The 27,250-nt window shown below is 54.5% G+C and overlaps 1 protein-coding gene across 1 annotated transcript; it reads left to right on the forward strand.

Annotated features, from left to right (window-relative positions):
* Nucleotides 1–1,547: 1,547 nt before the first annotated feature.
* Nucleotides 1,548–27,049, forward strand: LOC142069910 (maestro heat-like repeat-containing protein family member 7). Its single transcript, XM_075122670.1, has 18 exons — nt 1,548–1,683; nt 2,695–2,795; nt 4,468–4,593; nt 5,831–5,910; nt 6,462–6,585; nt 7,220–7,306; nt 9,568–9,672; nt 10,854–10,989; nt 13,710–13,819; nt 14,936–15,085; nt 15,395–15,549; nt 15,930–16,077; nt 21,864–22,040; nt 23,184–23,339; nt 24,938–25,039; nt 25,244–25,346; nt 25,796–25,855; nt 26,865–27,049. The coding sequence occupies exons 1-18, from the start codon at nt 1,548–1,550 to the stop codon at nt 27,047–27,049; spliced, it is 2,241 nt and encodes a 746-aa protein (XP_074978771.1).
* Nucleotides 27,050–27,250: the final 201 nt, after the last annotated feature.

The raw sequence follows: 27,250 nt of genomic DNA on the forward strand, positions 1-27,250 counted from the left end.
GCTGGGGAACGCTGAGCCAGCAGTTCCAGCTCCGCCACCGGCAGCAGAAAGTGGGCGGCCCATTTACGCGCAGGCTTCTGCCCACTCCTGACTCCAGGTAGGAGAATCTTCTATTGCCCACCTCTGCTTTTCCATTGCATCGCCAACCACACCGAGCCTTCCCCGAGCTCCTGGCTGGGCGGCGCATGTCTGCCAAGTGCCCCGGTGCCGGCCGTCTAGCCTGGTGCCAGTGAGGAAGTGGGCAGCAGCATGCGCAGAGGAGGGAGTCTGGGGCGGCTCGACAGAAGGGGTCGCACCAGTCGAGCCCGGAGGGGACGGAGACAAGGAGGAGGGTTTGGCAGGGCTGGTGGCACGGCACGGGAAGGTGGGACAGGTTGTTAGATGAGGCATTGGGCTGGGACCCAGGAGAGCTGTGTTCAGTTCCCCGCTCCTCTGTAAGTCTTCTGCGTGAGATCAGGTGAGTCCCCGCCGCCCCGGGCCTCAGCTAACTAGGGAGAACAGGTCCCTGCTCTGCGGGGGGGTTGAGAGCCTAAATACCACAACACCCGTGTGCTCAGCCACTGGCATGGTGGGGCCAGGTAAGTGCCCAGACCAGGAGGTAGCTGGTGGCCCTGCCCCTCGTCCTGCTCCAGCCCTGCTCTCGCTCCAGCCTCGCTCCACCCACGCCCCGGCCTCCTGAGTCCAGCTCCAACCTCGAGGCCTGACCACCTCCAGCACCTTTGCTGACACCATCACTTCCAGAGGGAATGGCACTGAGGTTGCCGGGGGAACAGGCATTCTCCGGCTGCCCGGAGCCATTGTTCCATTCACCAGGACAGTCCGATGGCAGGACAGTCCCCCTGAGCTCTGGAGAGGACTAGAGGTGCCTTCGGACACCTGCCGTGCAGCTGCTGGAGAGTCAGCAGGAGACACTGGGTGAGGAATGGAGCCCCCCAGGGCAGGGGCCATTCAGGAGACCCAGCGTGAGGGGAATCAGGCCTGGGATTCTCTGCAGCAGCTGCTGCCACACAGGCCTTGGAGAGACGAGCTGCGAAACAGCCACAAAGCTCTGCCCCGGCACAGCCTGCCTGCCTGCCGCTCTCCCGCCTACTGCTCCTTCCCCTTCACGGTGGTGTCAGAGCAACTCCTGCTGCTCACCAGCCCGCCCCCCGCACCCCACCCCGCTTCCCTCCCCCACCTGGGACCTGCCACGGCCCCAATATTCCTGGGGGAAGGGATCAGGGTAATTTCCCTGGGCAGGATGAATCCTGAGTGGTTGGATGCAGCCTGTCTGCTGGGCAGTTTGTGAACCAGCAGAAGGAGAGGCGGGAGTGACCCGGGGGAGGCCATTTGGCCTGCGGGATGCGCCTGGGAGTCCAGAGACCTGGGTTCTAATCCTGCCTGTACTGCTGACTGCCTGGGTGACTTTGAGCACATCCATTGGCTTGTTTCCCTGCTGGCAGCTGTAGGCGCTGGTGGAATAGCAATACGTGGACTGGCTCTGATGCTGAACGGGGCAGTCGTCTCTCATCCCTCACAAGCAATGCCTTGTCCTGGCTTCTTGCAGGATGGCTGAGGAAGTCCGCAAGGTCCCCTTGAAGCCCATCCGTGCCTGGGAGGAGACGAGACCTCCTCGAAGGAAGAGTCCGCGGAAGAGCCCACAGCAGCAGCAGGAGCTGTGTGTGCCTCAGCCCTTCCATGCTGGTGAGTGGGTGCCTCCTGGGTGGGCGGAGGGGGCTGCAAAAATGGCAGGGGCCATGGCCCTGCATTGCGGTGGGTCTTGGCCCCTCTGGGGGTTGGGGTTGCAAGACCAGGGTGTCAGTGGCGGGAGAAGACTCCATCACCTTTGTACAACTCTGGGCTGCCATGAGACGGAGAGACAGGAAAACCCAGGCAGGGGGGAATGGCCCCTCCTGCTGGCAGCAGCTGCAGCCCCTACAGCTGATCGGGGCATTCGGGGTGGCAGCAGAAGCATCAGGTGGAAACTGACTGAATTGCCCACATTGATCCGTCACACTGCAGGATCGGAAGATGTTTTCCACCAGTGGAAGGGGGTGCTCTGTGCACAGTGGGTTGTTAAGCCTAGGATTGCAGGGTGCTGGCTAAAGCATGAGATGCCCCCTGATGTTGCAGCCCCATCTGCTGGCTCCTTTGCAGGGGGGTGACGCATGGCACAGCACAGGGCATTTGGGTGGGGGGGTTGATGATGGGAGCCCAGGGCCTGCCCAGGTTACACCCGGTGGCTGTCGATGGCAGGAGAGGCAGTCAGAGGAAGCAGAACGGGCAGGCCCTGGGTCCCCGTATCCCCCGCAGACTGGGTAGCTCCTCCCTCTCCCGCAGTGCGGAGCAGACCGATTCACTGCCAGTCCCTCTGCCCCCTCCAGCAATGGCCCGGAGAGCGGGGACACCACTCATAGCCTGACATCATGCCTCCTTCCAGGTGTGGCGCTCCCCAAATCCCCAGGCTCAGCCTGCATGCTGGGTGCGGCGGGGAAGTGGGGTGGCCGCTGGGAACCAGGGCTCTGACTGGATCTTTGCTGGGCTGAGCAGCAAAGAGTTGGGGAAACCAGGGATGGCTGTGCCAGACCCTGTTGTGCATCGGGGCTGCTACCCTGCTGGGGTGGGAGCGGGGGGCAAGGGTTTCTGCTAAAATCTCTGTCACCCAGCCTGCAGCTTGGCAGCCCCAGGTATTACCACTGCTCTGTCTTTGATCAGATTCACCATCACCTGGGAATGCCTCCTGTTTTATGGGGCCAGATTCGCAGGAGAAAGAGACCCTAGAGTACATCAACGCCTTTCTCAAGGGCAATGAACAGGTACCAAGAGCCCTCCTCTGATCTGTCAGCTACTGCCCTGTCCACATGCACCATCCGTCCTTCTCCGGATGAGGCATGGATTCTAAGGCCAGACGGGACCATTGTGACCTCCTGTATAACACAGGCCAGAGACCTGCCCCCAGATAATTCCTGTTTAAACTAGAGCATCTTAAAAACATCCTTTCTTGAGTTACAAAAGGCACCCACCATGCCCCTTGCCCACTTGTGTCCACTGGATTTGGCCAGTCTCCAGTGTGATGGGTTGCCCCCCTTTGAGGTGCCACCTGATGTACTGGCTTATCACTGAGCCCGCCTGTTCTGCCAGCCTGGGCCCCCGTTACCTTGTCTTGTTGGGTTCGGCTCACAAGCCTCTTCCAGCCATACACACAGGCAGGGCCACACCCAGCTGCAGAAAGACACAGACACTGAGATCAGCTCTGGGAAGACTCAGCTGAAGGGCCTTCTCCCAGTACTCTGGTGCCCACCTCCTTTGGAGTACAGACCCAAAGGTTTTATGACATGCGCCCCCTCCCTCGATGTCGAGAGAGGTATGAACAACTCTTTGCCCCTCCTCCCAGTTACTAATTTATACTGCAAAATGGGCTGTGGTATAAACAAGAAATAAGATGATTAACTACAAGAGGTAGATTTTAAGGGGTTATAAGAGATAGCAAACAGAACAAAGCAGATTACCCTAGTAAATAAAGAAAACACACAAACGAAGCTTTACACACCAGATAGACAGGATATACATTCGCAAATTCTCCCCGAGTGATAAACAGGTTGGCAGATTCTTAAGGCAGAAGCTGCCTTGGTTTTGCAGCTTGGATTTCCCAGGTTTTCTTGCACAGGCTAGGAATCTCTCTCTAGCCTGGGACCATCACTTCTCATGGTTCAATCTTTGTCCCTCAGGTGTTTCCAGGTATCTTATTGCAGGGAGTCTGAGGTCCCGTCCCCCCCGCCCCCACGATGTCCTTGTTCCCCTTTTATCTTCTCTTCCCACCTGCTGGAAAACTCTTTTGCTGTGACCTGGGTCCAACAGGTCCCGCTGTGTCGCGTTATCTCGGGGAGGTTTCTATTGCACACAGTTCCTGGGGTAGCCCTAATGCTTGTGCATTTCCTCCAGGAGCCAGTGTTTGGCTTTTCTGCTGTTCTACCTGAAAGGCTGTTTTGAACCTCACAGTGTTTTTCAGGAACACATACACAGCTGAACTTCAGAACGTCACATACAACGATAGCACATGCAATCCAATGAGACAGTAATGTCTAGCAGATAAAGACTTTTAGACTGATACCTTACAAGACATACTTGGTACCAAACATATCCTAATTATATGACCGTGGCGAATATTGGGGTGTCAGGGTGCCACACCCAGATGTTCCTCCCACTCTCTCAAGCTCCCCAGTAAGACTGTCTGGCTGCTTAGCCCCCATGTTGCAGTTCCTCTTTGGACACCTACCCCGTGAGATCTGCTTCCTCTCTGGTCAGGTTTCACACAGAGCTGCCCTGGCCTCCCCACATAGTCACTCCTGTTGGGAGATGAATGGCCTTCTGGCATTCGGCATATCAAAGCCTGAGCAGTGCTGGGGGGAAGCTTTCTGACATCTCTCCCACTGGCAGCTCCTTTCCACGCTAACCTTCCTGTTTTTGTCTAATCTCTGCGGGGCATAGGAGGAGGCCAAGAAACTTGAATTCTTGGATTGTGTCATCACCATCAGCAGGGCCGTCCTCACGAGGCACCCAGAGAGAAACCTGGCAGCTTTTCTCGGGAAAGCCCTCCTTGTGAAGAAGATAAAGGTGAGTAAAACACACACTCGGGCTATGTTACTTGGCGGGTTTAGTGATTGGCCCGGAGAGCTCTGCAGATTTGTCTACCTTCAACTGCCAATCGCTGGATCGTGTTGGACGTTTGTCTGTTAGACTGAAGAGCCCATTATCAAGCATTTGCTCCCTGTGTCGGTACTTACAGACTGTCATCAAGGCACCCTGTAACCTTCTCTTTGTGAAGCCGAACTGATTGATTTCTGGAGTCTCTCACTATAAGGCATGTTTCCCAGTCCTTCAGTCACTCTTGTGGCTCTTCTCTGACCCCTCTCCAATTGATCAACATTCTCCTTGAATTGTGGGCACCAGACCTGGACAGAGGATCCCAGCAGAGGTCGCACCAGTGCCAAACACAGAGGGAAAATAACCTCTCTAACAACTGGAGATTGCCCTGTTTGTAAGGCCCAGGATGGCATAAGCCCTTTGGGCCCCAGCCTCGCACTGGGCGCTCCTGTGCAGCTGATTACCATGACTGCCAAGTCTTTTCCAGAGTCACCGCTTCCCAGGTTAGAGCCTCCCATGCTGTGAGTGTGGCCTGCGTTCTTTGTTCCTGAACATGTCACTGCATTGAAACGTAGATTGTTCCCTTGCACCCAGCTTCCCAAGTCACCAGGTCGCTCTGTATACACCAGTCTCCCTGCACAGAGCCCCAACACTCCGCAGTCAGTGCCCACTAGGGAACTAGCAACAAGTCTGCTCCGTAGATTTGGAAAGTCTTTGCTCTGCGGCGCTGCAGAAAGCTTTCCGGAGTTTATCTCCCTTCCCTGAACGTGGGACAGCGTGTGCTGGTGGGTGGTCCAGTGGGCTGGGGCTCAGTTCCTCAGTGAGACCTTTGGGCAAATCACTTCCCCCTCTGTGCCTCAGTTTCCCTCCCATGCCTTGTCTCGTCCAGTTAGCTCGTGAGTTCTCTGGGGCAGGGACTGGCTCTCACCGTCTGTGTGCAGCACCTGGCACAAGGAGCCTGATCTCAGGTGGAGTCCCTGGGTGCTAATGCTGATGGAGCCTTTGCAGTGCACTGGTGCGTGATGCTGGGGCACTGACCACAGGCCCTGCACTGCGCTCCCCAGCTGAAGCCCTGCACACCGTCAAGGCCACAGTAGGACGACCTGTCTGCCGAGGCCACGTGTTGCAGGCCCTGTGCTTTGCTCCCCAGTCGGAGCCTTACGGGAGCTCGGAGCCCGGCTGGCACTTCCCCACATTGTCTCCCCAGGAGCTGATTGATCTTGAGTCCGTCGACTCCCTGACCAGCGGGGTGCGTCAGCAAGCGATGCTCGCCGTCATGGAGCTGAGGTACCCGGCCTGCCCGCCCAGCCCCAGCTAGTGCTGTGTGCAGCCAGACACGCCAGCCTCTTGGCATGGCCAGTTCTCCAGGGCATTGCCCCCTCTGCTCCTCCCCCGTCTTCCGATTCCCCCGGGCACGTGGCACCCGTGGGTTGGTGGTGGAGGATCCTTCGGTGCCTGGCGACCTCTCCAAGTGGCCGTGTGAAGATGTGGGGGAGGGAGCGAGGGGGTTGGACCGGTCCCCTCTGGGACCCGCAGGCGATGGCTCCGGGGGGAGAGGGGCAGTTGGGCACTGCCGGAGCGGAGCCACCGGAGTCGCCGCCAGCTGTGCCAGCTGCATCCCACCGGCAGCTCAGCGACTCCCTGTGGCTCAGAGGCTGGGCAGGCTGAGCCCTGGCACGTGGCACAGCCTGCGCCGGGGGGGGGCTCTCTCTCAGTGCCGCTGGCGCCCTGCTCTCAGCTTCCCAGAAGCCTGCCCATCAAGTCCTGGGAGCCTGAGGCCAACATCAGTGCATCAGTCTCGCCTCAGCCCTCCAATCCGCGCGTGTCTCTTCTCTTAGCAAAGTGAAGCCACTGCTGCGGGGAATGGAGCTATCCAGCCTGCTCACCGTCTGCTTCTCCAGCGTCTTCTCCCTGCCTCCAGCAGAGACCAACCAGGGCCTGGAGGCTGCTCTATACAACAACGTAAGCCCCAAACTAGCCATGAGGAGCCGCCCCAAACCGAGGGGGAATCCTGCAAGTTGCTCGTGTCCCTGCCCCCTGGGTTACCTGGCGCTGGCAGAAGAGTGTAATGATCACAGCTCCTTGGCAGCGCTTCAGCTCAGGACCTGCAGTACCAAAGCATAAGCCCCACCGCCGCAGATAAAGGAGTAACTCCCTCATAGGGTAGCAGTAGTAGGCATTTATCCTTCACAGGCACTGGCAATTAGTGGGGAACAGACACTCCCTTCACAAGCACATTCATCCCCAGTGCATGGCTGGGGGCACAGGCCTGAGATCGATCGGCTGCTTGAGATGCACAAAGGCGAGGGGAAGTGAAGCTTGGCTGGAAATCTCCCCTCCCCCTCAAATGCAGAGTCCTTCCTGACTCTTCTAATGCATTAGACTGTGTGCAGTGGCCTCCCTGGGGACAGCAAAAGCGGGTGGGGTCCTGCTGCCAGGAGGAGTTTGCAGTAGGTCCCCTGCGGGTACAAGTGAGTGGGTGAGCTGGAATAGCAGGGGCTGCCATGGCCTGGGGCGTGTCACACACCAGGGCATTGGTTTGTCACCTGGCTGGGTAACGCCACTTGCTGTGGTTTCTCCTCTGCTCTGCACGCAGACTCTGAACACCATGGATGAGCTGCTGAAGGCCTTGGTGTGTGAGGACGAGAAGCCGAACCTTGTGGTGCTGCAAAACATCGTGGAGGTGTGGAGGCATGGGGGCAGGAAGGGGACGAGTCCTGTAGCTGGGGTGGGGCTCTGGGATCAAGGCTTCATTTAATCCCAAGCATGGGACACCCCCGTGCCTTCTGCTCGTCAGAGTACGTTCTATACAAAGGTTCTTGGGTTGGAGGACCAACTGCCCCCGCTATATCTGAAAAACGTTTGCATGGCGTGGGGGTGGAGGAGGGAGGGATCTGCCGTGTTCTCCACTGAGCCTCATCTGAGCCTGGGATTCATTTGTGTTCACCATGGGCCCCACCAATACTGGCCAGAGCCCAGAGCTAGATTCCCCCAACGTTCTAGTTCTGGGGCCACAGGAAGTCGTTTCTGTGGGTGGTTTGTTCTCCAAAAAGAGGGAAATGTCCTCAGCAGATATTTGGTCTTCTCGATCCCAGAGCTTGGGAAGAGGGAATCACAGAAGTGCAGGGCTGCAAGGGATCTCAAGAGGTCATCTACTCCACCCCCTGCACTGAGGCAGGGCCAAGCATTCCTCGACCGTCCCTGAGGAGTGTTTGTTCAGCCTGTTTTTTTAAAACGTCCATGATGGGCAGTCCACCACTTCCCTAGATCACCTGTTCCAGTGCTTAGCCACCCTTAGACTTTTTCCGAATATTTAACCTCAATCTCCCTTGCTGTAGATTAAGCCCACTACTTCTTGTCCTACCTTCAGGGGACGTGGAGAACAATTCGTCACCATCCTCTGTAAAACTGCCCTTAATGTATTGGAAGAGTGTTAGGAGGTGCCCCCTCTGTCTTCTCAAGACGAAACATGCCCAAGTCGTTCACCCTTTCTTCATAGGTCAGGTTTTCTAAACTGCTGATCATTTTTGTCGCTGTCCTCTGGACGGGCCCCAGTTTGTTCACATCTTTCTTCAAGCGGGGTGCCAAGAACTGGACACAGTGCTCCAAGCTAATACACCTCAGAATGACATTTCCCTCTTTCACAACAGCATCACACTCTTGATTCCTATTCAGTGTGAGATTCACAATAACCCCCAGATCCTTTTCTGCAGTCCTGCCACCTAGCCGGTTATCCCCCACTTTCTTTTTATGCATTGGGTTTTTCCTTCCTAAGTGCGTTACGTCACATTTGTTTTGACTGAATTTCATCTTGTTGACTTCAGACCAACTCTCCAATTTGGCAAGCTGATTCTGAATTCTAATCTGTCCTCCAAAGTGCTTGTAACTCTCCCCAGCTTGGTGTCATCCACCAACTTGACAAGCATACTCTCCTCTCTGTTAACCAAGTTCTTCATGAAAATATTGACCAGTACTGGACCCAGGCACACCCCTGGGGGACCCCACTTCAGACACCCTCCCAGTTTGCCAGAGAGTCAGTGATAACTCCTCTTTGAGGATTGCCTTATCATCAGTTGTGCTAAGGTGCCACAAGTACTCCTTTTCTTTTTCCACTTTAGAGTAGTCTCATCTGGAGCATATTGGCTTAGTTTGCTTATGAGAATGTCTTGTGGAACTGTGTCAAAAGCCTTACGAAACTTCATATACATCATCATATACTGCCTCCCTCCATCCACTAGGCAAGTAACCCGGTCAAAGAAGGAAGTTAGATTTGTTTGGCATGGTTTGTTGTGGACAAATCCATGGTGCTATTCCTTATCACCCTATTATCTCCTCTAGGTTCTTACAAACTCTTTAATAATTTGTTCAATAATCTTTCTGGGTACCAAAGATAGGCTGACAGGTGGATAATTCCTTGGGGCCTCCTTGTTCCCCTTTCTGAAGATAGGCTCTGTGGCTGCCCTTCTCCAGTCCTCTGGGACCTCAGCCCTCCTAAAGGTTCAGAGATTGCTTTGTCTAGCTCCATCTCATGTGAATATCATGAGGCTCTGCCAACTTGAATACATCTAACTGACCTAAATTGTCTTTTATCTGTTCTCTCCCTAGTCTGGCCTGTATTCCTTCCCCCTTGTTGTTAATATTGTGGTCATCATCTAGTCGCCATTAACCTTTTTAGTGAAAACTGAAGCAAAAAAGGCATTAAACACCTTGGCTTTGTCTGTATCATCCATTATTTGCTCTGCTTCCCTGCTGAGTAGTGGCCCCACACTTTCCTTTGTCTTTCTCTTGCTCCTAATGCATTTACAGAGCTGCTTCTGATTGCCTTTTATGTCCCTTGCCAGTTCGAACTCATTTTTGCCTTAGCCTTTCTGATTTTCACTCTATGTGCTTGTGCTATTTTTTGGTCCTTCTCCTTCACAATTTGTCCCAATCTGTTTCTCTCAGGTCCTGCTCCCCTGGACCGCATCCAAGGAGGTGCATGTGCGGCTGAGGGCAATGGGAAGAATCACCTGGCTGACCAAATTCATCTCTGGTCAACACAAATTCAAGGTGAGCAGCCTGTGACTCTGGCCGTCTCCTAACTGCATTGAGCAGCCTCGCGGTGCAGCGCTCCCTGGCAGGGAAAACCCGGGCCTGGAATAGTGATTCAGCAAGATCCTCGGTAGGGTCCAATCTAATGAGGCCTGATGTGGACGGGTCTGTCCTCTGACTCCAGTGGGCCTTGGGTGGAGCCCCATCATTCTATCTCCAAGGACTCTCCCTGCTGTTCCCCTAGGACCAAAGTCTGCTCCGCACGGTCAGCGGATTTACACAGGATCGCCCTGAGAGCACCCTCTGAACCCAGGTGTCTGTCCACTCCCTTTGTCAGTTGCCCCTGGGATGCTTTGGCATCAGCTCCTGCCAGGCTGCCAGATGAAGACCCCCTGCTCTGGGTGCTCAGGGCCATTGAGCTGCTCCAGCTGCTCCATCCCCCCTGTGGCAGGGCCTCCCCTCCGGCAGCTGGAGGGGGGCACTTGGATGATATGCCCCCAGAGGCTGGGGCAGCAGAAGAGAAGGAGGGAGGTGGGAGGGGACACAGTGAAAGGGATGGGAGGGGCCAAAGAAGCCAGAGCAATGGGGAGTGGGTCAGGGGAGGCTGTGCAGACCCCAGGAGAGGAGGGCAAGGGGCTTGGTGCGACGTGGGGAAGAGCAGGGAGCGAGTGCAGGGGCTGCAGGAGGGGCAAGGGAAGGTCTGGCAGGAGGGGGAGGCTAGAGGACAGGCTGCAGGAGAGAGCCGGCAGGAGAGAGCCGGCAGGCTGGGTGCGGCGCAGAAAGTGGGGGTTGTGGGGAGCTCCAGGATGGAGTGAGAGAGGCGGAATGCAGAGAAGAGGAGTCCAAGGTGACCTCACGCTTCTGGACCTGAGGTCAGTGGAGGGAGGGGGATGGGAGAAGGGGCTGGGATTAGGAGCTTGCCCTTGAGATGGAGACTGGACGTTGGTTCATTCCTTACCCAGGTCCTCACTCGAGGGCAACGTTTGCTGACTTTGCTACCCAGACTTCCCGTCCCTGCTGAGCTTCCCTCAGTCCCTGGTGATGGGCCCCATGGCTCCTCCTGCTCTCATTGTCCCCAGTCTCTCTGCACTGGGCTCTGCCTCCCCCGGTTCTAGCCCGTTGCTAGTGCAATACCAGGGGGACACGCTGCGCTGGGCCTGCAGGGGCGAGTGACTCTCCTTGCTCCCTCTCTCCGTCAGGGAGTGGAGGAGTTCAGAGTCCTGGGCCAGCTGGTGGGCTGTCTCACTCTGTGCAGTGCTGAGCAGGAGCAGGAGATCTGCCGATTGGCTATGGAGGGACTTCACCACCTCTACGCCTTCATGCTGCGGCAAAAATGTAAGAGCACTGGAGACCCTTGTCCTTCCTAAACACATTGACATGGGGTTTCCAAACATGGGAAACATATTTAGTGAACACTTCTTCCTTTTCTGCATCCTTTTAAACAGTCTCCATCTAGTAATGAGCCTACACCATTGCTCGGATTTCTTTTGTTCCTAATACACTTTTTTAAAAAAACCTCCTTAGTATCCATAGTCCTTCAAGCCATGGACTTTCCCCTGATGTCTTTAGCTTCTCTTGTCCATATTCTACTCTTCATAACTCACATAAGAATGGACATACTGACTCAGATCAGTTCATCTAGCCCAGTATTGTGTCTTCTGATAACGGCCAGTGCCTCATGCTTCAGAGAGAATGTACTGAAAAGGGAAATTTTGAGTGATCCATCCCCTCACATCCTGTCCCAGCTTCTGGTAGTCTGAGGTTTAGGGACATGCAGAGTCTGGGGTTGCATGCCCTGATTATCTTGAACCCAATTATACTTTTAGGCTTCACAACATCCCACGGCAACAATTTCCACAGGTTGCCTGTGCATTGTGTGCAGAGATATCTTCTTTTCTCTGCTTTTAACTTGCTGCCTATTAATTTCAGAAAGTGACCCCTAGTTCCCGTGTTCTGTGCAGGGGTAAATAACACTTCCCTATTCACTTTCTCCACACCAGACATGATTTTATAGACCTCTGTCATCTCCCCCCTTAGTCAGCTCTTTTCTGAACTAAATGGTCCTAGGTCTACACTGTAGACCTATATTGTTATCACTCCATTGCTCAGGGCTGTGAAAAATCCACACCCCTGTTGGCAGAAGCACCCCTCCCACTGACATAGCTAGCGCCTCTCCGGGAGGTGGATTAAGAGCTTGTTGGCAGAGGACCATCTTCTCTTCAACGCTACAGCGCCGGTCCAGCTATGGCGATAGAGTGGTTTAAGTGTAGACTTGCCCCCAGTCTTTTTAATCTTTCCTCATATGGAAGCTCTTCCATACCCCTAATCATTTTTGTCGCCCTTCTCTGCACCTTTTACAATTCTGGTATATCTGTTTTGAGATGGGGCGACCAGAACTGCATGCGGTATTCTAGGTGTGGGCGCGCACATTGGATTTGTATCGAGGCATTCTGACATTTTTCTGGTTTATTATCTATCCCTTTCCTATGGTTCCCAACCTTCTGTTTGGCTTTTTTAACTGCCACTGCACGGTGAGTGGATGTTTTCAGAGAACTCTTTACGATGACTCCAAAATCTCTTTCTTGAGTGGTAATTTAAACCCCATAATTGTGTATGTATAGTTGGGATTATGGTTTCCAGTTTGCATTTATCAATATTGAATTTCATCTGCCATTTTGTTGCCCAGTCCCCCAGTTTTGTGAGGTCCCTTTGTAGCTCTTCACACTCTGCTTTGGATTGAACTATCTTGAGTCATTTTGTATCATCTGCAAATTTTGCTACCTCACTGGTTACCCCTTTTTCTGGATCATTGATGACTATGTTGAACTACACTGATGTCAACACAGATCCTTGGGGTGCCCCGCTCTTTACCCCTCTCCACTGTGAAAACTGACCATTTAGTCCTGTTGTTTGCTTCCTATCTTTTAACCACTGACCCATGAGAGAACCTTCCCTCTTATCCCGTGACAGCTTACTTTGGTTAAGAGCCTTTGGTGAGGGACCCTGTCAAAGGCTTTCTGAAAGTCCAAGTACACTATATCCACTGTATCACCCTTCTCCACATTCTTGTTAACCCCCTTCAAAGAATTCTAGTTGATTGGTGAGGCATGATTTCCCTTTACAAAAGCCATGTTGACTCTGCCCCAACAAACTGTGTTCACCTATGTGTCTGATGATTCTGTTCTTTCCTATCGTTTCAACAATTTGCCTGGTGCTGAAGTCAGGCTTACCAGGGATCAGATCTGGAGACTTTTATAAAATTCACTGTCACATTCGCTATCTCGTACAGAGGCTGATTTAAACATTAGCTTACATACCACAGCACTGCACATAAGTTTGTTTGGATGTCTCATGAGAGCTGCAACCTTTGCACCAGGCAGGCAATTTACCATGCCGTTCTCCCACTCATCACAAACCCAACTGCTTACATGTCTATTGATTGAATCCCCCGTTACTATTACCTGGCTTTTCTTTGTAACTGGTGTTCCTGCCTCAGGAGGGGCAGCCTCAGTGTGAGAGGATATCCTGACTTCATCTGCAAGGGGGGTCCCAACTATGGGATCGTCTCCCTCTGCTCCAGCTCAATGTTCTCCTTCCCAGAAACTTTCACCCTCCTCAGCAGCACAGAGGCTGTCAGACTGGGGGTGGGACCACTCTACTGCATTCCTAAAAGTCTCCTCTATGTAACTCGCTGTCTCCCTTGGCTCCACCAGTTCAGATCCTCTGGCCTCCTGGTCTCCGAGGGCCAGTAGCTCCTGGGACCAAATGCCCACATGCGCTACCTGCCCACAGGGCTGGTAATCCTACATGCTGCGTTCAGTGCAATCAACTGGAGAACCTCACACTGCTGCTGCACTTCTGCCTGGTTTATTTTTACTCTTCCAGGGGGGTTAGTTTGTTTAGTTTTCTGGGGCGGGGAGGGGGAAGGTTATTGGCCTGAATTTACGGTATGGTTCTTAGATGTACTTGTCTCTAAACTTCCTTGCAAAACTCCCGTTTCCAAAGCTAACCTCTGATTTATATTGCCTGCTGTCTGTTTCCCCTCCCTGGTTCAGGCACGATGCTGGCAAACCAGAGTGCAGAGTATCTGCAGGTCCTCAGGGAGTGGCGAGCGGAGAACACCTTCTGGGTCACCTGGTTCACCAACACCAGCAATATCGCCATGGTAACTACCGTCAATGCTTCCTGCGATTGTTGTGCCCAGAGTTATCAGGAGAGAGAAATTAAGACCCTAGGAGTCAGGGAGAAAGGACAGACCCAGGCGTGTGACTGACCCCATCCAGCTGGGCCGGAGCCTGCCTATGGCCCACTCCATCTCATAGAATCATAGACCTCAGGAGGTATCTAGTCCAACCCCCTTCTCAAAGCAGGACCAACCCCAACTAAATCATCCTAGCTAGGGCTTTGTCAAGCCTGACCTTAAAACTCTCAAAGGTTGGAGATTCCCCACCTCTCTAGGTAAGCCATTCCAGTGCTTCTTACCCTCCTAGTGAAATAGTGTTTCCTAATATCCAACCTACATCTCCCTCACTGCAACTTGAGACCATTGCTCCTTGTTCTGTCATCTGCCACCACTGAGAACAGCCGAACTCCAGCCTCTTTGGAACGCCCCCCCCCCCACCCCCCGCAGGTAGTTGAAGGCTGCTATCAAATCCCCCCTCACTCTTCTCTTCTCTTCTGCAGACTAAATAAGCCCACTTCCCTCAGTCTCTCCTCATAATTCATGTGCTTCAGCCCCCTAATCATTTTCGTTACCCTCTGCTGGACTCTCTCCGATTTGTCCACATCCTTTCTCTTGTGGGGGGCCAGATGTGACCTCACCAGTGCCGAATAGAGGGGAATAATCACTTCCCTCAATCTGCTGGCAAGGCTTCTACTATTGCGGGCCAATATGCCTCCCTCCATGCCACATCCCAAGATGCACTGGGTCTCATCCAAACCTGATCCCAGCTCCTTGTCAGGTGTGGGGGGAGCTTCCCCAGAGATTAATGCTCTCCAAGGCATCATTGCGTCCACGCACCATTGCCAGCCCCTGCTGAGCACCTGAGAGTGTATCCGTGCTGTGCAGTATTGTGCCCCCGTGCACTGCCACGCTGGCCTGTGCCATGCACGACAGCTCCTGATTGCTGGCTGGGTGCTGTGCGTCCCAGGTGCAGTAACCCAGCCCTGTCCCGGCAGAGCGGGCTTTGCCTGCACTCCTGGCTGGGCCAGTCCTGGCTGCTCGGTCCGACTGGAACCGCCCTGGGCAGCAAAAGGGGTTTCACTGGCAGGTTTGTTTCAGATGTTTGGGAAGTACTTCAACCCATCCGAGCGCATGGACTTCCTCCTCACTGCTATTGAGGGCATGAGAGACACCAGCGTCCATGACTCGGTGGCGGCCAGGCACATGCTGCATGTGATCCTGTGGGTCCCCAGCCCAAGCTTGGAGAGGGTAAGAGCTGCAGTGAGAACAGCCTGCTGGGGGAGCCCATCCGTGGGAGACTCTGTCTCTGGGCGCTCGGCATTACTGGGGGGCAGGTCCTGTGCAATGCGGGGGGTCAGTCTAGGTGATCTCCATGGTCGCTTGTGGCCTTGCAGTCTGTGAATCGATAGGCCGGGAATTGGCCCTGTGTTCTAGGCCTGGAGCTGGAGAAGAGGATGTGGGAGGGCAGATGGCTCTCAGGTGCGGCAGGTCCCTGGCACCCCAGATGAACAGCAGCGCGAGGAAGCCAAAGCCCCCATCTCCCCGTTTCTCTTCCAGGTGTCGGAGGCTGTGAGGAGCGTGTACCACAACCTGGACTCCATCAGCGAGCCGCTGGCCCAGCAGCAGCTGCTCAAGGCCCTTGTCGTGCTGGGCGACCAGGACAGCGAGGAGGTGGTCACAACCCTGCTGGGCTGCTCGCTGTCATGTGACAGGTACGGGGCTGGGGCTGCTGACGCTTGTGCTCCGGGTCCCCCGGACTGGTCCCGCTGCCAGGGACAGGGGCGTGCAGAACCATCCGGAGACCTCCTGCTCCCTGCAGAGCTGCTGCTTGTTCTGGAGGGTTTTGCAGGCTGACATGCCGTGGAGACAGGCCAGCCTGCAAAACCCCATATGGCAGCCCTCGGCCTCCTCCGGGGCTGACACTCAGACCCGGCCCCCATGCAGCCTGCGCCAGGCAGTGGGGGCCCTTGCTGCAGCAGGAGGGCAACAAAGGGCCGGCCGGGGGCAGGAGACCCAGCAGGGTGCGGGTGGCGGTGGGTGCTGGAGGCTGGCAGGGCTCTGGCCAGGTGAAATCGGCTCTCTCCCTTTGCAGCGTTGCTGTGGAGATGTGGAGGGTGCTGACATCCCACCCCAAGACCGCAGGAAAGGTCCTACGGGAGCTGCTCGACAGGCTGCAGGAACGGCCGCTGCGCCAGCATCACGATGTCTCTCAGCAAGAGGCTGGCGTCGCCCCCTTGGCCGTAAGTTCCAGCCCCTGCAGCAAGGGAAGGAGCGCCGTGTGTCCCCACCATGGCCTGAGGGTGTCTCTCAGTCTCCCACCGGGTATCGCCATTGGGCCGAAGAGAGAGAGTGTGACTCAAGCCAGCGCTATAGTCGAGCCAGAACACGCCGAAACCCTCTCCTGGTGCTCTGGGACACCTCTCATAGAACCGCAGGGTGAGAAGGGATCGCAAGGTCAGCTCGTCCAGCCCCCTGCCAAGATGCAGGATTTGTTGTGTCTATCCCAGCCCAGATAGGTGGCTCCAGCCTCCTTCTATAAACCTCCAGCAAAGGAGCTTCCACAAGCTCCCTAGTCGTCTGTCCCATTGTCCTACTCTTCTTACAGTTAGGAAGGTTTTCCTGAGATTTAATCTAAATCTGCCGTGCTGTCGTTTGAACCCATCCCCTCTTGTCCTGCCCTCTGTGGCAAGAGAGAACAACTTTTTACCATCTTTTTTTGGGCAGCCTTCCAAGTATCTGAAGACCATTAGCACGTCCCCCCTTAATCTCCTCTTTTCCAAACTAAACATAGCCAGTTCCTTCAACCTTTGCTCGTATGGCTTGTGTTCCATCCCTCTGATCATCTATGTCACTCGCCTCTGGATCCATTACAGTTTCTCCACATCCTTTCTAGACATTGGTGACCAAAACTGGACACCGTATTGCAGCTGAGGCCTAACCAGCACTGAGTAGAGTGGTACTATCACCTCCCATGACTTGCAAGCTATACCTCTGTTAATGCAACCTAAAATTGCATTTGCTTTTTTGCAACAGCATCGCTTTGCTGACTCATGCGGAGGCTGTGATCCACCGCAGCTCCCAGATCCTTCTCAGCAGTGCTGCTGCCAAGCCGGTTATCCCCCATTCTGTATCTGTGCATTTGTTTTTTCTTCTCTAAATGTAGCGCCTCACATTTGTCTTTGGTGAAGTTCATTTTGTTGTCTATAGCCCAGTCTTCCAATTTACCATGATCCCTCTGAATTTTAGCTCTTTCCTTCAAAGTATTGGCAACTCCTCCTCGCTTTGTGTCATCTGCAAACTTGACCACTCTGCTCTCTCTATCTACATCCAAGTAATTAATAAAGATGTTAAACAACACCAGACAACAATGTTGTAGTCGATCCAGAACGTACACAGTAGCTAAGCTAAATCACAGGATTCACATCTCCGGCACAACTGACTGTTACAGCCAGCAGCCCTCTGATGCAGTGAAAAGAGAATTAGGAATTCTTCTATTCCTAACTACTTCTTTGGGAAGGCTAAAGACGCTGACCAAGACAGCAGCAGCCGTGCATCGACTGCAGACACAAACACAAAAACAGAGCTCTTCCTGGAATGGAGTTCACTGAGGTGGCTATTGCAGTGAAAGCAAACTGTGAAGGTTACCCTTCAACAGCCAAAGACCAGCTGGCATGAAGTCTGGTTAGTGGATGCTGAAGAAGAGGGCTTATCCTTGGTTGTCCTGCCATGATAGTAAGCTTGGATGCCTTATCTGTAGCAAAGTTTCACCAAGGTCTCTCCATAGCAGTCGGGTGGTGGTAGTTTTCTGTTTCTCCTTATGGACCTAGCTGAAAGTCCAAATTAACATCTCTGCCCATGAAGATAAAGGAAGAGAAAGATTCAGCTGCCTCTGCATTAGCTTTACAGCTTTCGAAAGAAGCAGAAACCACAACTTTTGAAGTTGAAGTGGTGGTAAACATGACAAAACCAGAACTTGACACAACGGTGCAGGTAAAGCAAATGGCATATTACATTGCTAAACGTAGCAAACCCTACGCTGATCACCCCGATTGAACTGAATTCCAGATACTACATGGTGTAGATGTTGGTATCAGTCATAGAATCATAGAATATCAGGGTTGGAAGGGACCTCAGGAGGTATCTAGTCCAACCCCCTGCTCAAAGCAGGACCAATCCCCAATTTTTGCCCCAGATCCCTAAATGGCCTCCTCAAGGATTGAACTCACAACCCTGGGTTTAGCAGGCCAATGCTCAAACCACTGAGCTATCCCTCCCCCAAAAAGGCTCATCATTCAGTGCTACAGACATGCTAGACCCTCTCTCGTCTGCAATGCACCGAAAGCATTGCAAACGTCGAATGTGTGCTCAGATGCCGGAGAGAGACGGAAAGATTGCCATGTCTATTGATGAATCAACTACTCTGAGCAATGAATCGACAATTAGAATCTATTTAAAATGTGACACTTTGAAGATGATGATCCTCACTTCATGTTTCTTGATCTGATTGCACTTCCACATTCGGCGGCTTCAGGCACTGTAGATTGTGGGCTGAAATGCCTCAAGAAATAGAATTCCGATCACAATGACTCTTGTAGCATTTGCGAGTGATGGTTCTGGTGTTATGCTTGGCAAGAACTCTGGCGTAGCGAGCTGTATTGTGAAGAAGTACCCAAATGGTCTAGCGAGGTCATGTTTGAACCACAGGTTGGATTTGGCAGCTGCTGAAAAGTTAAGTGAAGTAAGAGCTGTAAATCACTTGGAAATCTTTGACAAACTGTATACGCTTTACAGCCGCTCACCTAAAACCAAGACAGAACTAAGTGGCTGAGCAGCTGAGAAAGATTGGGGATGTCAAGTTCATATTGCACTGTATTTGCTGTCTGGCATAACCGCAGTCATTGGGCCTTCCCCTTCAGGCTGCATCTCATGACACACAAAGAGACAACAAAGAGAGGTCTATGTTTGTTGGGCTGCTGAAAAGAAGTCAGTCCCCTGAATTCTTGATGGATCTTGACATAACGTATGACACGTTGTTTGAGCTGTCGTCTCTCTGAATTGCTTCAGCATTGAGATACTTTGTTGGCATCTGCAGATAAACTGACACACCGTACCATCCACATGCTGGAAACCGTGAGAGAAAAACCTGGCACAAAGTCATTCCAAGCCAACCGCGCAGCGAAAAACCTGAAGCTCAGGACCAGCACACTGGCTGAAAACATGAAGCTTGTGAAAAGGAATGACAACTAATTTCTGACAAGTTGGATCAATAATATGAACGCCCCATTATTCTGCAGCACCTCGTCAAAGTATAGAAACCCCGGTGATGGTGTTGCTACTAAGGGAGAGAGGCGTGTGATAAAGCGGGACTGTTCTTAATGTTTCCTCTGAATATTGTGGGGGTGCCCCAGTTTCCCCTAGGCAGTTCTTAAGTATCTAGGGGGTGGGATAAGGGTGTATGATCATTGCAGAGCCCTAGAGGGCAGGTGTGTGCAGGGGTCTGGTCACAGAGAATGGCCAACACCCTGTTTCCTGGCAACTGATGGCCTGGGCCCTTCCCCCCTGCAAGGTGAGAGCTAAAGGGTTGGAGAACAAAGGAATCAGGTGACCTCCTGGCCCGGGAAAGGGACAAAGCCCAGAGGGGGAGGGGCTGGAGAGAGTTTGGGGCTGGCTGGGGACATGGAGTGAAGTGCAGACGTGGTTGTCTGGCTTACTGCCCCCCAAAATGGACCCGGCTGAGGGGTCCTGTTCTCTACCTACAAGCTCTGTTTTAGACCATGTTCCTGTCGTCTAATAAACCTCTGTTTTACTGGCTGGCTGAGAGTCACGTCTGACTGTGGAATTGGGGGGCAGGACCCTCTGGCTTCCCCAGGAGCCCGCCTGAGCGGACTTGCTGTGGGAAGAGCATGGAGGGGCAGAGGATGCTGAATGCTCCGAGGTCAGACCCAGGAAGGTGGAAGTTGTGTGAGCTGTGTGTCCTGAAGACAGTCTGCTCACAGAAAGGAGACTTCCCCAGAGTCCTGCCTGGCTTCGTAGGGAGCAGTTCCAGAGTATCGCCCGAGAACTCCGTGACAAGGCGATATGCCAATTGGGCTGAAGCAGTTCTCCATTGCTGACAAAGAGAACCGGATACTCGATAGGTTTCAGAGTGGTAGCCGTGTTAGTCTGTATCAGCAAAAACAACGAGGGGTCCTTGTTGCACCTTAGAGACTAACAAATTTATTTGGGCATAAGCTTTCGTGGGCTAAAACCCACTTCATCAGATGCATGGAGTGAAAAATACAGTAAGCAGAATAGATATATATATATAGCACATGAAAGGATGGGAGTTGCCTTACCAAGTGGGGGATCAGTAGTAACAAGCCAATTCAATTAAGGTGGAAGTGGCCTATTCTCAACAGTTGACAAGAAGGGGTGAATACCGAGGGAGGGAAAAATTACTTTTGTCGTGCTAATGAAGCCAATGCAATCAAGGTGGCCCATTTCCAACAGTTGACAAGAAGGTGTGAGTATCAGCAGAGGGCAAATTACTTTTTGTAGTGACCCATTATTCTTGGATAAAGTGAAAAGGAGGTAAGGCAGCTGTTCAACCAATGTGGTCTTCCAGGGACAGGAATGATGAATGCCTAGTGTGACTTTCTTGACTATACTAAATATTTGTTCCCCAGGGAGATACCTATAGGCAGTAATCAAGGCACTCCTCAACCTTCTCTTTGTTAAGCTGAATAGATCGAGCTTCTTGAGTCTCTCACGATAAGACATGGTTTTTAATCCTTTAATCATTCTCAGGACTCTTCTCTGAACCCTCTGCAATTTATCAACATTGGTCTTGCATTGTGGGCACCGGAACTGGACCGTGGATCCCAGCAGTTGGTCACACCAGTGCCAAATACTCCCACTCCAGATTCTTCTGTTATTTATCCCAGGATCACATGAGCTCTTTTGGCCACAGCGCCACACTGGGAGCTCCTGTTCAGCTGATTCTCCACCAGCACTCCCAAGTCCTTTTCAGAGTCTCTGCTTCCCAGGACAGAGTCCCCCATCCTGTTCCTAGATGTATTCATTTACAATGAGCCATATGAAAACACGTACTGTTTGCTTGCCCCCCCCAGTTTACCAAGCGATTCAGATCGCTCTGTGTCAGTGACTTGTCCTCTTCATTATTTACCACTCACCCAATTCTTGTGTCATCTGCAAACTTTATCAGTGATGATTTTATGTTTTCTTCCAGGTCATTGATCAAAATGTGAAATGGCATAGGGCCAAGCCCCAGGCCCTGCGGGGACCACACTGGAAATACACCAGTGTAATGCTGATTCCCAGCTTACAATTACATTTTGAGACCTATCAGCCAGTTGATAATCCAACTGTTGTGGGCCACGTTACTTTTGTATCGTTCTAGGTTTCCGATCAAACTGCCGTGCGGGGCCAACTCAAGCGCCTTACAGAAGTCTGTATACACTATGCCAATGCTCTTTCCTTTAACTACCAAACTTGTCATCTCATCGAAAAACAGATAGCAATGATCTTGGCGGGAAATATTTTCCATACACCCATGTTGATTTGCATTAATGAAATTATCCTCTTTAATTCTTTATGAATTGAATCTTACACCAGCTGCTCCATTATCAACAGTTAAAACGTACGAGGCTTAAAAAGGGGATTCGTAGGAAAAACTGGTTCCTAATTGAAGCAAAATGGCTCTGTCCGGGCGTCCCGGATCACTGGTGTCGCCAGCATTCCCTGGGGGTCTAGAGTCCGCAGCTCTGCTGCTACTCTAGTGCTAGGGTTCTTTGGATCCCAGAGACCCCAGACACAATCAGGCCCAGCTGTGCCAGGTGCTGCACACACCCAGAGACGCACCCCGCAGTAGCCAGGCCCTGCTCTGCAGAACAAGAGACAAAGGCCAGGCACCCCCTGCACTCCTACTTCCCGTGCATCTGTCTCCAGGGGAGGCAGACGTTGTTTTGGAAATGGCTTGTTGGGTCACCGGAGGGTGTTTCGTAAAGCAGCTCCTCGTTTCACACAGGTGGGGAAACTCCAGCATCTGCTGCCAGACTTCGTGGAGCAGCTACACGAGGCAGACAGGGACGTCATCTCCAATGCCATCACCGTGCTGAAAGACATCCTCACCGGCATGGACAGGCAGAGCGCCAGCCCCGTGGCTGTGCAAGTGGCTGAGAAACTCCTGCCGTTCTTTCACGATGTAAGGCCTGGGGGCCCACGGGAGACCCTTCAAGCCACAGACGTGTGAATGGGGGCTGGCGGGTGGGCTAGCGGGACCTATGCTATGGCCCGAGCCAGAAAAAGGATTGTCGTAAATGACGTGACCCCATTCCCGCCTTCCTCTGCTACCCCATTCTCCATCAGAGCATATGGCAGTAAGGGTGGGAACCCTGGTGTCCTGCAGGACTGCTGACAAGGATCAGGGCAGCCTGGGGACGAGGCTCCCCTTGAGGGAAGAACATGCATTCCTGAGCCTGCATGCAGCGAGGGGGCCTCTGCAGCACAGGGTGCCGCAATGCTCTTCCTGGCTTCCAGGGTAACAAGTGATGGTACCCTGGTGAAAATCCTGCCCCTCCCCTCCCTGGCCAGGAATCCCACAGCTGGCCTGTCAGCTCCATAAGGAAACGGCTCCGTTTGTAGGTTCTGCAGCTACCGCCCTTTCCTCTCCCCTTCGTTCTCATGGCAGGGCAGCATCAAAGGAGGGGCTAGTTCTCCCCAGGCCTTTTGTAACCACAAAAAAAGTAGCCCCCGCCAGCGTGTTCACGAGACTGATGTTCAGTTCCCCACTGCACGGCAAGATCAAAGTGGGTGGGAGAAAGGGACCCATCCATTACTGCCTTCCAGGGGTAACGTCCCAGTGGGGGCTCCTGGAGGGACCACCCACCTCCCCAGCTCTCACAACGCTAAATCCTACCCTCAGCCCTCCCGAACTCTGCTGGGACCCGGCCGCTCTTTATTTAGTAGTGGCACAGGCCCAGCTAAAGCTCTTCCCAGGGTCTCCTGGATCCCCAGCTGACCGAAGGGACAGGGCAGCCCAGACCGAAGATGCAGGATCTCGCCCTGGCGTGAGCCTTTAAACCAAAACCCTGTGGGGCCCGGGGGGAACAGAACAGGTTCTCTGGCCAAGAAGATACCAGGCCAGCCCCTCAGCTGGTGGAAACCTGCATCTCTATTGCCTTCTGTGGCGCTATGCCCATGAGACTCTGGCCCCAGCTGTGCCTGTATGACTGGGGGTGAGTTAGCAATACCCCCCGCAGGGCAGACATCTCTGACACAGTGAGCGCTCACCCCGCTGAGTGAGCACGACCGTCACAGCGTCTCCTCCCCACGTCCTCTCTTGCAGGAGTCCAGCAAACTCCGGGTGCTCTCCATCACCCTCTTTAAACACCTGCTGGAGCTTGTAAGGGGGCCCAGCAGGAGGAAGATGAAGGAGCACGTCCTCCGCAGCCTGGTCCCGCTGCTCCTCCTGCTGCATGATGAGCGTCCCAATGTGTCCCAGGTGAGGCCACGAGCTGGAGCCTGCAGCTGAGATCGTTACAGAGTGACCAGGAATTTGTTGGGGGGGCCAACATGTGACACCCCCCTTTCAAGGGTTTGGCCGGCAGAGGACAGGTGCTCAGTGCTGTGACAATCAGGTGCTCAAAATCACTTGAACGTTGAGTCCAGTAGCACCATGACCATGGCGCCCCACCCAACTGCCGAGTCTTCCCTGCCTCCTCTGAGCCCAACACTCCCCCGCTGCAGCCAGGCTGAGAGAATGGGTGGGCGGAGGGGTCAGCTCAACACTCCTACAGCCACTGGCCTCCGCACATTCCCCTGGCTGTGCTGGTGGGAAGAGCACAACCCCGGCCATGGCCCCTACCAGGAGCAGAGCTACCCAGCCTCCGCAAGGTGCCCAAGACCCAGTGTGCCCTTGGCCAAGCAGCCTGGACAGCTCTTACTAGCCATGACATGCCCAAGCCCCCCCCCCCCCCCGCCCCGCCCCAGGTGCCTATGCACACGCTCGCTCTCATGGCCCCCATCACTTGGGAGCCAAATGCCCCCGGCAGTAATGAATTCACCCTCCTACCCCCCATGAGGTGGGGAACTAAGGCACAGCGTGAGGCCTAGCGCCTCAGAAGTATTGAATGCCCATGGGCATTAGGCACCTAAATCCCTTTGTAGCCCTGGGCCTAAGCAACTTGCCTGAGTTCCTGCAGAAAGAGCTGGGAATTGAGTCAGGTCTCCAGCCATTGCCTTAGCAACACCACCGCCCTTCCGCGAGCAGCCGCGGGCCGGGAACCGTTCCGCACACACGGCCTCCGGTAACTAGGCTAGTGGCTTTCAGCCAGGCCGTCCCTAGCCATTCGGGTGCCCTATCCAGCCCCCCCGCAGTGGGGCTGTGTGGGGTCCCAAGCCTCCTCCTCCCCTCCACCAGGGTCTGGGAGGCAGGAGCTGTGTGGGGCCACTTAGTGGCCTGGGGGATTAGCGGAGAGCTGGGAGTAGCCCGCTCTGCTTCCCTCGCCCCGCATCCAGCCATGTCGCTCGAGGGAGGGGGTTTGGGGAAAGGGATCCCTCCCACACACACACTCACTGACAGCAGCGGGAAGCGGAGCAGCCTGGCCCCAGCCCGCTCTACTCTGCCAGCTCCCAGCTGTGGCACTTCGCTTCCCACCGCCGGTGAGCGCGGGGGGCAATCCTTTTGGAGGAGAGCGGGCTGGGACCGGTTGCTCTGCTTCCTGCCAGTGCCGGTGAGTGTGGGGTCGCTGGGGGAAGAGGCTTGCGGAGAAGAGGTGGAATGGGGGCGGGCTGGGGACGGAGCAGGGGGGAAGGGGAAGAGGCCGGGCGGAGGGAGTTGTCTGGGCCCCCCCCAGGGACGGCCCTGCCCTTTGTAGTGGGCGCAGCCCGCGGCGGGGCTGGCCGAGATATAGGGCGGGTCACTGGGGCTAGGGCTGATGCATGTGCAGCATGCAACCGCCTAGTGGCACCATGAAATTTGGGGCAATTTGGTGCCCCAAATTTCATGGTGCCCTACGCAGGCACGTATGCCGAGGGACGGCCCTGGCTTCCAGCTCCCATAACCGTTGTCGGCTCGCCCCGGCCCCTCTTGTTTTGCAGGTGTGTTGGGACGCCCTCAGCCGTGCTGTGGAATTCCTAAGGTGGAGCCAGCTCGGTGCCCTCCTCCAGAAAAAGGAGCTTTGGCGAGGCTGTGACTGCCTGGTGAGGGAGCCCTCCATTGCCCGGCTCCGTGCCCACACCGAGCCCCAGCCCCGGGACCACACCTGGCCCTGGCTGTAGTCCCTCTGCGTGATCCCCCCGGCACAGGAAAGAGGGCTGAAAGCAGGACACTCCAAAGACCTGGAACCTGGCCTGCAGGATGGAAAGGCCTTTAATAACCTTGTGCTCCCTTGTTCTGGCTCCTAGGTGGCGTGCTACAAGAGGAGGGCAGAAACCTTCCTCTGCCAGACCATGGCCTTTCTGGAAAACCCACAGGCTCCCATTAGAGAAGCGGCCATCAGGTTTCTAGGTAACCACAGAGCAGAGGGGTCCCTTAAGCAGGGGGCTGGATCCAGTTTCAGGCTCTCCTCAGTCCCTGCTGGCAGAGAGAAGTAACCCCAGGGCTCCTGATTGCCGAATGAAGGCTCAGGGGTGTCAGAAACCCGCAGGAGCAAGCTCACCCCAAACTGCCCTGATCGGCTGATGGGCCCCCTCTAACCCCACTGCTCCCCATGCAGTCCCCATCCCCCCCACGCTCACCCCACCATGGGCTCTTGGTAGTGGAACCTCAAGGCGCTCTGCTCTCCTTTGGCAACCAGCCCCACAGCCATCCCTGGGGACTCGCCCTTTCCCCTGGGGACTCAGGAGTCCGTCCTGGTCAGCGAGGGGCAGGGGAAAGCCCCGCTGCTTGGAGGGTGACAGACACTTTGACACCCTCGCTGGGGACGCAGGGATGTGATGAGCTGTTTGTGTGTGTAGGGCTCACTGCCCGGCAGCTGGACCAGAAGAGCCAGGAGAAGTTGGATGCCATCTTCAACGGTGAGTGGTACCCGCTTTGAGCACTGAGCGCTAGAGGGACGAATGGCCCAGGGCCGTGGGCTGGGTTCAATCTCCAAAGCCAGCAATGTGATCTTGGGCGAGAGCCACAAAGGGTTGTAAAATGTAGATCCCCAAACCCCTGATCAGCTTCCCCCTCACCCTGTGGTGTCTGCTGGTTGGCATGTGCCCAGGCACTTAGCCCTGACCTCAGAGCTGTGGCCTGGCAAATCCCCAAACTGGGCCTGAGCTGGCTGGCCTTTGCAGACGATTGCCCCCCACCCCCAACACAGCAAAGGTGGGGTCCTGCCTCCCCCCCTTGCACTCACTAGCCCAGGGTTTGTTGCAGTCACCTCCAGGTGGGGTGCCTGGTGTCAAGCCACTGCTCCAAAGGAGACTGAGGTGACGTCCGGTCATCTACCTCCCTGCTGCGTGCCCGGACCCCTGGGCCAGCGCAGGGCAGAGCAGCGTCTCCTCCACATTTGTTGGGGAAAAGGGGGAGGGGGGGTGACATAGCTCAGGCTCCTCACTCCCAGAGCAGGTTCACAGCTGGGCCCCAACCAGAGCTAGAGAATGGCTGAGCTCCCTCCTCAGCATTTCCTGGAGGGCAGCAGGGCACCGGAAGTTAGGCGTAGCCTAACAATGCCCAAGCCCCCTTTGTGAATCTCCCCTCTCTGGGCTTAAGTGCCCATCTGTGCACTGGGGGAAAGGGGGAGCATAAATACAGGCAGGGATGAGGCCATCAGATACTGCAGAGGTGGGGCAGTCCTAGAAATAGTGAGTGAATGGGGTTCATTGTGACTTCTTGCCTGTGTCTGGGGGCTCCCCCAGCTGTGGAGGGCAGCGGGGATGTTTAGTGAGGGTTGGTGGTTGTTCCTGTTAGTCCCCTGCCTCCCGCCTCCCAGCCTGCTGCCTCCTTGTCGCGGGCCGAGAGGTACAGCGCTGGCTTGGTCTGCCAGGGCTTTCCAGAGCCCCATGGCTCTGATCTCCATTTCCTTCCTTTCAATCTTAGTCCTGAAAGGCTTGCAGCAGGACAGCAAGTCCTCCGTCAGGTGCCTGGCTTCGCAGACCATGCTCATCCTCAATGCCTGCAAGAAACACCGTCCAGCCCGCGCCAGCCTACAGACACTCTTGCACAGGATGAGACTGATGTGTACGAGGCAGAGCCCAGTCATTGAAGCTGCCCAGCTGCCCTAGTAAAAGCGAGCCTCCCTACTCTGGGGGTTTGGTGCACCAGAGCCCGCCTGGAGCAGGGTGGAACACATCATGCCGGACCATGGCTTCCTCCCCATTGGCTGCCTGCCCTGCCCAGCCACGTGAGTAGTTAACCGCTCAATAACTTTTATCACCATGTACTTTTTGACAGGTTTCCATGCCCCGTGTAGCGTTTACGTCCCG

This window comes from Caretta caretta, chromosome 23 (assembly GCF_965140235.1).
Source record: "Caretta caretta isolate rCarCar2 chromosome 23, rCarCar1.hap1, whole genome shotgun sequence".
NCBI lineage: Eukaryota > Metazoa > Chordata > Testudines > Cheloniidae > Caretta > Caretta caretta.

What these genes read in the sequence shown, in the direction of transcription:
- LOC142069910 (XM_075122670.1), top strand. Translation starts at nt 1,548, where the DNA reads ATGGCTGAGGAAGTCCGCAAGGTCCCCTTGAAGCCCATCCGTGCCTGG. An exon ending in CTGGCGTCGCCCCCTTGGCC is followed by an intron (nt 16,078 to 21,863) that starts GTAAGTTCCAGC and finishes CGTTTCACACAG; the next exon opens with GTGGGGAAACTCCAGCATCT. An exon ending in GTTGGATGCCATCTTCAACG is followed by an intron (nt 25,856 to 26,864) that starts GTGAGTGGTACC and finishes TTTCAATCTTAG; the next exon opens with TCCTGAAAGGCTTGCAGCAG.